This window comes from Triticum urartu, chromosome 6, assembly GCF_003073215.2.
Source record: "Triticum urartu cultivar G1812 chromosome 6, Tu2.1, whole genome shotgun sequence".
Classification (NCBI taxonomy): Eukaryota; Viridiplantae; Streptophyta; class Magnoliopsida; order Poales; family Poaceae; genus Triticum; species Triticum urartu.
In genome coordinates this window covers 452,371,654-452,382,824 of record NC_053027.1, presented here as the reverse complement: position 1 = coordinate 452,382,824, position 11,171 = coordinate 452,371,654, and the positions used below count along the sequence as shown (strand labels likewise).

Sequence of the window (11,171 nt, the reverse complement as noted above, 5' to 3'; positions counted from 1 at the left end):
AGACGTCTCCCGTCCCGTACGTGTGTTGAACGCGGAGGCACCGTCCGTTCGGTGCTAGGATCTCCGGTGATTTGATTCACGTCGTGTTCGACTACATCAACCCCGTTCTTCGAACGCTTCCGCTCGCGATCTACAAAGGTATGTAGATGCATCCGATCACTCGTTGCTAGATGAACTCCTAGATGGATCTTGGTGAAACGAGTAGGAAAATTTTTGATTTCTGCAATGTTCCCCAACAGTAATACCCTGCGTCCTGCTTAATTAATATTGATGAGTATAGGGGTTACAAGAGTTGATCTACCATGAGATCGTAATGGCTAAAACCCTAGAAGTCTAGCCTATATGATTATGATTGCCTCTACGGACTAAACCCTCCGGTTTATATAGACACCGGAGGGGACTAGGGTTGTACAAAGTCGGTTATAGAGAAAGGAATCTTCATATCCGAACACCAAGCTTGCCATCCACGCCAAGGAGAGTCCCATCCGGACACGGGTGAGAGAATCTTTGGTCTTGTATCTTCATAGCCCATCAGTCCGGCCCATGTCCAACAGGCCGGACGCCCGAGGACCCCTTAGTCCAGGACTCCCTCACCCGCTACTCTTGGAGCGGCGCGACTCGACCCGCTTCTCAGTGAGAAGGAGGCGGGAGAAGACCTCATGCGCCATCATGGGGGCCGAGTTGCCCCGCTCGTTGATGATCTCGACCAAGGCATCATACTCCTCGTCAAGACCATTGAAAATGAAGGAGTTGAACTCAGAGTCGGTGAGCGGCTGTCCGATGGAGGCCAACGTGTCGGCAAGGCCCTTGACCTTGTTGTAGAACTCAGTGGCCATGGAGTCAAGCTTTTCACACTCCCCTAGTTGACGACAGAGCATAGAGACACCGGCCTGCGACTGCGCTGCAAATGAGCACTCAAGGATAGTCCATGCCTCATGAGACGTCTTGGCGAAGACAATGAGGCCGGCAACAGCCGGAGTGAGCGACCCCTGGATGGAGGAGAGGTGCGCCTGATCCTGCCATGTCCAAACACGATGCGCCGGGTTGTAGACCGGGCCGTGCACGCTATGTACCAGCGCAGGGGACAGGGAAGGGAGCCGTCGACGTAGCCAAGCAGGTAGTGGCTCCCAAGGAGCGGGAGGACCTGCGCACGCCAGAAGATGTAGTTGTCCGATGACAACTTGATGGTGATGAGGTTGCCGAAGTGAAACGGCGGCGGCAGGGAGCCCATGGAGTAGGCTGCCGGGGGCGAATACGCCATAGGGGCAGAGACCACGGGTGCAGCCGCAGTAGCCACGGGAATGGGCGCTGCGGTAGTCGGGCCCGATGCGGCGAGGCCAGCCATCAGGGCCGACGTGGATGCCAACAGCGTGAAGGGCAGGACATCATCGAACGGAGCAACCGCACCCAATGGGGCGACCGCTGTAGCGCCAGTGGAGGCGGGCGACGAGGCACCCGTCGTGGCGCCGGAGGTGTGAACCACCGGCGCATGGCCCGACGACGAGGAGAAAAAGGAGCCGACACTCCTCGTCCCGATTGGGAGCGACGCAGCCGTGGCGGAGTCAAGTGGACGGGAGAGGAGGGCCGCGAGGGAGGCCAGCAGGTAGCTGGCCGTGGAGGAGCCGGAGGCGGTGACGCCCGACAAGGCGGCCGCGGCGCGATCAGCAAGGGCGGTGGCGGCGGCGTGTAGGGTTTAGGCGGAAGCGATTTGACCTAGTGTGATACCATGTAAGACAATAGGTTTGGGGGAACCGGCTCAACCCTCTAGGAGTGGCCTATCACATATATATAATGAAGGGGTACAACGTTACATTATACGTACACATATACGGGAACTATACAGTCTAACATATACTCTAGAACAGCACAAGTTTTGTAAAATGCATGTGTAAGTTTTATCATCCTTTATTTTAAATTTTCTTTCTTCACTTTCTTCCTCTTATAAGATAATAACAATGCCTTTAATTCATTTATATTAGCATAACATTCTTACAATTGGGTATATCTAAGTTGCATGTTTTAATTTGGGGTAAGTCGATCTTCGGACTGTTGATTCTTTCGTCTAGATTCGTGCTGTCTTTTTCCCCCTAGTGTCCTTTCATGGCTTCTTGAGCTCAAATTTTGACTTGACCTTGTTCGCCGATTTTTCTTATTGGGCTTGAAGCCCGGTACTGGTTGGCTGCTTTTTTCTGTCTCATGCATTTATGTTTGTGTATACTTACAAACAAAAACAAAAATATAAATATAAATATAAATCTCACGCGCACCCTGTATGACTAGAAAATTCAAAAAAAAATAAAACTAAACATATAAATTTGTGTAACATGCATAGTCGACTGGTATACTGAAGTTAAGAAATTACATATGCGGTATTTTGGAAAATAATGGCATTTTCTTTACTAAGAATACCGCGGGTGCCATTTCTTCACAAAACTTCACTTATGAGTAGAATGGTCAACCAAGTTTGATACCCCAAAAATTCAGAATTTTTGAATCCCTTTAATATTTTTTTGAATTTACTATTCATGTAGATGCGTGTGGAACCATGTTCACCTTCGTATTTTCTGCAAAAAATATGCTATTATATGCTTATTTATTTTTATTTCACTTTCTTTCTCATTTTAAGGATAATACCAATTCTAGTAATTCATTCATTCTTACAATACTTATTTTTTGTGAAAATTTCACTATTACATGCTTTATTCTTGCATATTACAAAATCCAAAAATATCGTAAATTGTATGTAAATTTTGCCATTATTTGTTTATTTTTTTCCCCATTTCCTCTCTTCTTAAAGGATAATATTAATGCCACTAATTTATTCTTCCGAAGAAAACTTATTTTTTTCAGTATTTCTTTTGTTCATTTACTTTCATCTTTGTCTTGAATCTTACTAGTATTGGATTAGTTTATTTTATGTTTCAGGCAAAGTTTTGTGGTTGCAACGTGTCGAGAGTTCCTCTAGAAAATCGACTGACCATATTGGTACAAGTTGATTTTGATTCTATTGCACTGGGAAAAAGATCAACTTGGCCAAATTGTTTTTTAAGCGACTTGTCCCAAGCTGATCCCTTTATTTTAGTATGTCTTTATTTACTGAGAAAAATGAAACACGAAAATATGTTTTTTTTCTTGTGTGTGCTAATCTTTATTGCTCCATTTTATCATTGTTGCTTAGATGTTTTTTCGCCATTGAATTATCTCCCATATTTTATGCATGTGGTAACGGTTTGGTGCTGCAATCGTGTGATGCTACTTCATTTCCTGTTTCCAAGCTACAATCAAGTTTATTTTTAACCGGTTTACTTGGATCATGATTTTTACCCGCAAAAAAAGATCATATTTTTTTATAAAAGATGCACTAGTTTAGATTCGTTCTTGCAAACAATACATAGCGTGCTGTTTTGGATTGAATCTGAAGTACAGTGTGTTGTTGCAAACAATACATTGCGTGCTGTTCTGGATTGAATCTGAAGTACAGTGTGTCCCTTTCTTTCTGTTCTCCTCCACATGTTATTTGCATCATCATCATCATGTAACAAAGCACATTTCGACCGGGATTGCATGCTTGGTTTCTTCTTTCTGATCAATTCGTTTATTGGCAGTATAAGACATAGTCACTTGCTCAAGGAAGTGATCAATGAACAGAACAGAGCACTCCCGCCAAAAAAGGGCAGAGTAGAGCAGCACCACAGGCTACATGGGGTCCACACTTTGGAATGTATCTGGTGCATCCACACTTGTGATGCTATCGGTGCATCCGATGCTGTAGAACCTTTTGAATATCTAAAAAAAGATCTAGCACATGGACACAACATCAATGTACGTCTTCACAAAATTGCATATCAAAATTTGAAACATTTATTGAGATACAAAATGGACAACTTTGACATCGGTGTGATAATGGGCCAGTGTAAAACGCAACTTATGTTATGTACGATCCAATATTGAATTTGTCTTTTTTAAGCGATGTTTCAAATTTTGAGCTCAATTGGTGTGAAAAAAAAATAGTACTCCCTTCGTTTCTGAATATAAATCTTTTTAGACATTTCAAATGAACAACAACATACGAATATATGTAGATATATTTTAGAATGTTGATTCACTTGTTTTGCTTTGTATATAGTTACTTGTTGAAATCTCTAGAAAGACTTATATTTGGGAACGGAGAGAGTAGATCACAAGCATAGGTGCAGTGATATTCTCCCGGTCCACACGATCTCATGCATGAGTGGTTCGGAGAGCGGGGAGAGAAGCTTCTTGTCCTGTTATAAAAAGTGACTGAACGTAAATACAGACTCGTCAAATGGGATATTATTTGTCGACCAAAAGACCAAGGGGGTCTTGGCATTGAAAATCTTGAAGTCAAGAACAGATGTCTTCTCAGCAAGTGGCTGTATAAACTATCTGTAGAGACTGAGGCCACATGGGCGCAGATTCTCCGTAGTAAGTATCTTCATTCCAAAACTTTATCCCAAGTGACAGCGAGGCCGATGGACTTGCCTTTTTGGAAAGGACTCATGAGAGTCAAATCAGCCTTTTTCAACAGGACAAAGTTTATAATTGGAAATGGCGCCAACACGCGTTTCTGGGAGGATACTTGGCTAGGAGAGACACCCCTCGCGCTTCAATACCCGTATATTTAAAGTATTGTTCAACGTCGAGATGCTTACGTTGCAACGGTACTTCAGTCCATCCCCCTTAACATTCAATTCAGGAGGATGCTAGCGGGTAATCGTTGGGAAGCGTGGCTCCATTTAGTGGGTAGACTGGTGGAGATTCAGTTGTTTCAACAGCCGGATCAGTTGCGCTGGAAGCTTACTAGGACTGGGGAGTTTACAGTTAAATCAATGTATCTCGGTGTTATCAATTCTAGCTCCATTCCCAGTTCCAAATATGTTTGGAAAGTCAAAGTTCCTTTGAAAATTAAAGTGTTTATGTGGTTTGTACATAAACAAGTCATCTTAACTAAGGATAATCTGACAAAGCGTAACTGGACAGGACCTACTAGATGTAGTTTTTGTGATCGGGAGGAAACCATCAATCACCTTTTTCTTAATTGCCCGTTGGCCAAGGTTCTATGGCGGACGGTGCACATAGCTTTTAACATTACTTCTTCGAATTCTGTCAGCACGTTATTTGGAACGTGGCTTAACGGGATAGAGTCCGAAACAGCGAGACACATTCGCGTAGGAGTATGTGCTTTATTGTGGGCAGTCTGGAACTGCAGAAATGATTTGGTTTTTAACAGAACAACAAATATTCGTTTTTTGTAGGTTATCTTCCGTGCCACTGCGTTGATCCGTATGTGGTCGCTACTCACTCTGATGGAGGCCAGGTAGCGTTTGGTTACTGGATCTATCCGGTGAGAGATGGTAGCACGGGATATCTTCAACCGGTTTGAATGACGGTCATGTAATAGGATAGACAATTAGTTTTCCTATCTTTCTAATGACAGCCGGTTGTGACTTTGTGGCTACTTTTTTATAGGCTCTTTGTGAGTTTTTTTTTACTTTTTTTCAGACTATAAAACCTTATTGAACATATTTGTTTTTTTATAAAGTTTGCCATATACATCGTTCTGATGCAGAGGCCGGGGAGCTTCCCCCCCCCTCCCCCCCCCCCCCCCCCCCCCCCCCCCCCCCCCCCCCCCCCCTCGGAAAAAAGAGAAAAAAAACGTAAAAATATACTGATATATACCCTATCCCGTGCATTTTCCACTCACTTATAATCTTTGGTACACTTCTTTACCCACAGGATAATCTCACGGAGCTCCAACTTAACATAATGCCGCGTTATTATAGCTACTCCTATACACTAATGCTTACCACAAGCTAGCTACATCGTCCGTGCTGACCGATTAACTACAAAGCAGAGCAGTACAACTACAAACAAGCGACTCACCGCGCGGCGATCTCGCCGCTGCCATCCACGGACACGCTCTCGCCGGAGTAGTCCGCGAAGTACTCGTCCGCCCTGGACAGGGTGTAGGCCACGTCCACCATGCTCGGCCGCTTGGCCGGGTCCCGCTGCAGGCACGCCCTGGCCACGCCCATGACGGTGGCCACGCTCCCCGGCGGGCAGTTCTGGTCGGCGAGCACGGGGTCCATCCACGCGGCCGCGCGCGCCTCCAGCCGGTCCTCCCGGCCGCGGAACACCCTCTCCTCCGCGTCGGCCAGCAGCAGCTCGCCGCCGTCGCCGGCGGCCTCGCGGCCGGAGACGAGCTCGAGTAGGACGACGCCGTAGGCGAAGACGTCCATCTTGGTGGTGACGAGGCCGTCGACGAGGTACTCGGGCGCGATGTAGCCCTGCGTGCCCACGATGTGGGTGGTGACCGCGTTGTGGCCGGTCTTGGCGAGGCCGAAGTTGGCGATCTTGGCGCGCATGCGGGCGTCCAGGAGCACGTTGCTGCTCTTGACGTCCTTGTGCACCACGCGCGGCCAGGTGTGCTCGTGGATGTACTGGAGGCCGTGGGCGAGATCCAGCGCGATGTGGAGCCGCGTGCGCCAGTCCAGCCGCCGCGCCCGCGGGCGGTCCAGCAGGCACAGGTCCAGGGACCCGTTCTCCACGTACTCGTACACCAGGAAGCAGTCGCCCGTCGCCGTGTTGATGCAGAACCCCTCCAGCTTCACCAGGTTGCTGTGGTTCACCTGAAAGAGCGACGAAAATGTAATGTTAAAAACGCTCTTATATTATGAGACGAAGGAAGTGGTATTTACGATCTGTTTTAACCATGCAGTACGTAGTACTTTCTGTATATTTGTTGCACTCTTACTGGTACTACTAGTACATGGCAATGAGCAGATTCGGCATTGGTGCAAGCTTGCGCGTGGTGTGATTGCTCGTTGTTTTCTTCCGCGCTACGGTCCCTATCTCGCGAGTAGAATGCTTGACTTGCTTGTCATATCCTTTTCTTGGGTGGTTGAAGCTTGAGCTTGGTGATGCAGTCTTGGAATGTGATCAAAGTCATTGAGCTAGACACGTAGTCAATGCACCCATCGTACGTGTCATCTTGTGCGAAAGCAGCCTTTGTTGACAAAATGTTTCAGTCACGTTTGTGATCGGCGTGCCAAGACTCATGTGAGTGAGTAAGCTGATGGTAGCAATTTGTGGGTCCAGGGCGGAACGTGTGAGCTCGGGTTCATATTCGAGTACATTGTACATAGTCACCCGGATCTATCTAGACGCACTTGAATCAATGAATGCGCAGACTGAGGCGGTGAGGGTAGAAAGAGTGGGAGATATCCAGTGATGGCATGTCTCGAAACTCAAATTTAGAAGTTTTCAAATTTTCCAAAAGCATGTGTGAAATTGGCTTTTCATATATCCTTTTCGAATTTGTCCTTCAATTTTTTATGGATTATAGGCACATATCTTGTGAACATTCACAAAAAACTTAAAATTTTCTGAAAACTTACAAAATTGAAGTTTGAGATGCGATATCAAAGGTATCATGTGAAGTTTGATATCACCTAATATTTTACCGAGAAAGGGTTTCCATGAAACTAGAGCCTATTTCCCCCTTTTGTTTTCTTGAAACACCAACCCCTCCCCCCTTCCCCTCCGGGCATGTCACCGGACGAAGCAGGGATAGAGGGGACGCTAGGTTTATTCTCCCTCCGTCCCAACATAAGTGTCTCAACTCTAGTACAACTTTGTAGACATTTATTTTGAAACGAAGGGAGTACAAAGTAGATCTAGGTTTAGGTTTGTCCCGGTACGGCGATATGCCGCCATAGAGCTTCATCCCAATTCTTGCTAGCGGCATCGGGTGACTGCTTGGCTCCTTCTTCTACTTCGTCCATGAGTGAAAAGATGGGTGAAATCGTAGCAAGCATATAGATGACTCACGGCTAATACGAGCCTTTGGATCTTCATCCTATGGTCCGGAAATCTGACCGTTTGCAAGTAGGCAGACGACAACTGATAAATTGACCGCTCTAATAAAGAAATAACGAGGATTTATGGACGCATCTCCTTGGAATTATTTCAAGTCCAAGTACATTGGCACCACTGCCAAGTGCCAACCGAACGGTGGGCCGTGCAGAACCAGCTCGATGAATCTGACGGCACTTGCATAGTGACAGGTCCAAAAAAATTATTTCTTGTCTCCACTACTATCGTTATTGCAGGCACGGTTCAATTGACCCGCTTAAAATTTTAAGATGCGCTTGTATTTGTACACAAACGAAAAGAAGACAGTTTGTGAGATAACGTCATTGTACTCCGAAATGTAACAAGTACTCCCTTCGTAAACTAATATAAGAGTATTTAGAATACTAGAATAGTGATCTAAAAGCTTTTATATTAGTTTACAGAGGGAGTATAAAATACCTGCACTACTTCTTCATCGTGTGCTTGTCCAATTAACAGAGACTTCTGTGTTTTTTCACTAAGTATTGAACATAAGTGCTCTCCTTTGTTTAGTTAATCTACAAGCAATAGCGTGTACTATAAAATTGTTATGTCCCCATCAGTGATTTGTATATTTGTGGTGGATGAACACTGACCATCTGAGTGGCGATCATCATTTCTTTGTTTAGCGGGAAATTACTACCAAAGCATAATTAACTAACACTAGAACTTGAAAAGAGTTCAGTGTGAGCTCCCACGAAATGTTAATTAAGTTTTGGAAGGAAATGGGCGTACCTTCTGCAGGATCTTGAGCTCCTCGCAGGCATCCCACTTCATCTTCTTCACGGCGAAGACCTCGCCGCCGATGTTGGCCTTGTACACGCTGCCCTGGATGAGGTGCGCGTCGTCGAACCCGTCGGTGCCGCGCTCCAGCTCCTCCACCTTGAACACCCTGTACTTGTCCAGCCACTCGGATATGTCACTCACTAGGAATCTCTCCCCTCCCACGCCGCCGGAGCCGGACGCGCTCTTGCCAGACCTGCCGCCCTCGCCGCCCTCGCCGCTCGCCACCGCGTCCCCTCGCCGCCCCGTCGCCTTGAGCCGCCTCCACAGGCAGCCCAGCAGCAGCAGCTGCAGCAGCCAAAGCCCGCCGACCACGCCCAACCCGACGGCCAGCCCGGTGACCACCCCGCCTCGGTTGTCGGCCACGTCGCTTGGGCCGGGCGTCGCGGTAGGCGGCGGGGACGGCGGCGTGGCCGGCACGTCGTTGCGGGTCACGATTGGCGGCAGCCACTGCGGCACCTTCCGACGGAGCGGCACTAGTATCTCGGAGAATAGCTGCGTGCCCCGCTCGGGGCCGTTGAGGGAGACGAGGGACTGCGCGTCGACGGCGAAGGCGGCGGCGATGGAGGCGTAGGTGTCGCCCTGCTGCATCACGTAGGTGACGAGCGCGGTGGCGTTCTGGGCGGCGGTGGGGCACTGGCAGAAGATGGGGAACGTGACCATGTCGCCGACCTCGAGCTTGGTGGGCACCACCGTGGGGTTGACGCGCTCCACGGCCTGGTACTGCGTGAGGTTCTGCAGCTTGGTGACGGAGACGATCCAGAAGGTGTCGCCGGAGCTGATCTGGTACTGCGTGGGCGCGTAGGCGTTGGGCGAGCCGGAGGGGCAGCCGCACTGGAGCGGCACGAGCAGCGGCTGCCCCGCGGCCGGCGCGGCCGAGGTGGACAGGTTGTTGGCGTGCGCGAGCATGAAGCGGCTGACGCCGAAGAGGTCGCCCACCGCCGCGAGGTCGAGCGGCACCCCGGCGAAGCCTGCCCGGTACAGCGCGTAGGCCTGGCACGGGTAGGTGCCGTTGGCGGAGCAGTTGAACCCCTCCACGCTGGCCGGCGCCGGCGTGGCGCTCGCGTTCTGGGACCGCGCCGGGGAGGGGAGCGCGCACAGGCAGAGCAGCGTGGCCAGCAGCCGCCGCCGCGTCAGGGGCATCATCATGGCTTGCGCCGCGGACCGGAGGGTGAATGGACGGGGTTTGGGGTGGTGGTGGTGGTGGCTCGCGGGTGGCAGCTCGGGGGTGACATATGCCGGAGGACGATGGTGTCGAGCTGCTCCGGCGGCCGTTGTCGTGAGCGGCGGATGCGTCGGGTGTGGGCGTGGGTGCGGTTGCGGCCGCCTGCCTGCGCTCGTCGGGTTCCGGGGCATCTTTCTCCGGCCGGTGTTTTGACTCTTGACCCGTGCGGGGCGTGTCCGATATGACGCCTTCGCGTTCTCGTGTGGATCCGACGGGGTTCCTCCACTCCGGTCGCCGTCACGGTCAGATGAGGTTTGCTTTTCCAAATTGCGCTTCGACTAGCAACAAGATTTGTCCGCCGGACCCGGTCGATGGCTGTACGGGGTGAGGAGGAAACGTGCTTGGACTTTGGAGATGCGGCACTACGTGTCGCGCTCCGTCTGTTGTTCGTGAAAGAAGGGGCGGGCCGCTGCCCGACGATCAAAATTCTGACGGTATGAACCACTCTAGGAGGGCATCTTCGATCCCAATCCACAATTTTTCTTTCGCATCCCAGAGACCAGTTCATGAATACGGATGCAGAAGACCGTCATTCAAACATAGTCGCATAAATTTCAACCCATATTTTAACTAATCAGACGAAATTCATATAAACCGACCGATATTCATTAAAGTTCGGATAGAAAATAGCATAAATTATTCATACATGTAATACAAATTAAGTCTAGTACAACAAGGTCTTAAATTCGACCAGATCCCGAATGTCCAACAAATTTTCATGAACGAATTATGTCGTCTCACACATACTTCCTTTTTAGCTTCACCCAACAGTGTGTGCACGTAAATGACCGTCCCTCTGTCCTGTGGTACACCACGGCAGCGCGTGCGGGCTACATATAATGTATAGACCAACATTGAGTGAATGAATCAATCAACAAGTTGAGCAATAGGAAGTAAAATTTATGATCTCGTCCTCTGCTGCGTGCAATGGCCACCTTGCCTCGAGTTGATAAACCACGTCGCAAAACTTGGTGACGCTGATTTGGATAACTTGCCAGCGATACGACAACGACCTCGCATTGCGTGATTGAATTGTGTACATGTCGTAGGACACTATGTGCTTTCGTGCGTGAAACATTTCATGCACTTGCTCCCAAAGGGGCTCCTCTCTGCTCCTGCCTAGGAAATCCGCGGATACAACCAGCCACGCATCGCACAACAACTCATCCTTCATGTTCGGGTAGCTCACCATCCTTCTTACTCTAAAAAATGACATACCATTTGAAAATAAGCTCAATGGCATTTGACC

At 48.9% G+C, this 11,171-nt stretch overlaps 1 protein-coding gene across 1 annotated transcript; it reads right to left on the bottom strand.

Annotated features, from left to right (window-relative positions):
- Nucleotides 1–5,679: 5,679 nt before the first annotated feature.
- On the bottom strand, nucleotides 5,680–10,209 carry LOC125514130 (serine/threonine receptor-like kinase NFP). Its single transcript, XM_048679399.1, has 2 exons — nucleotides 8,650–10,209; nucleotides 5,680–6,650 (listed from the first exon to the last, which is right to left on the bottom strand). Exons 1-2 carry the CDS (start codon nucleotides 10,051–10,053, stop codon nucleotides 5,901–5,903), a joined length of 2,154 nt encoding a protein of 717 aa, XP_048535356.1. The 5' UTR covers nucleotides 10,054–10,209; the 3' UTR covers nucleotides 5,680–5,900.
- Nucleotides 10,210–11,171: the final 962 nt, after the last annotated feature.

Coding starts and splice junctions, on each gene's coding strand:
- LOC125514130 (XM_048679399.1), bottom strand. CDS start 10,053: ATGCCCCGGAACCCGACGAGCGCAGGCAGGCGGCCGCAACCGCACCCA. Junction 6,651..8,649: donor AGCTCAAGATCCTGCAGAAG/GTACGCCCATTT, acceptor TCGCTCTTTCAG/GTGAACCACAGCAACCTGGT.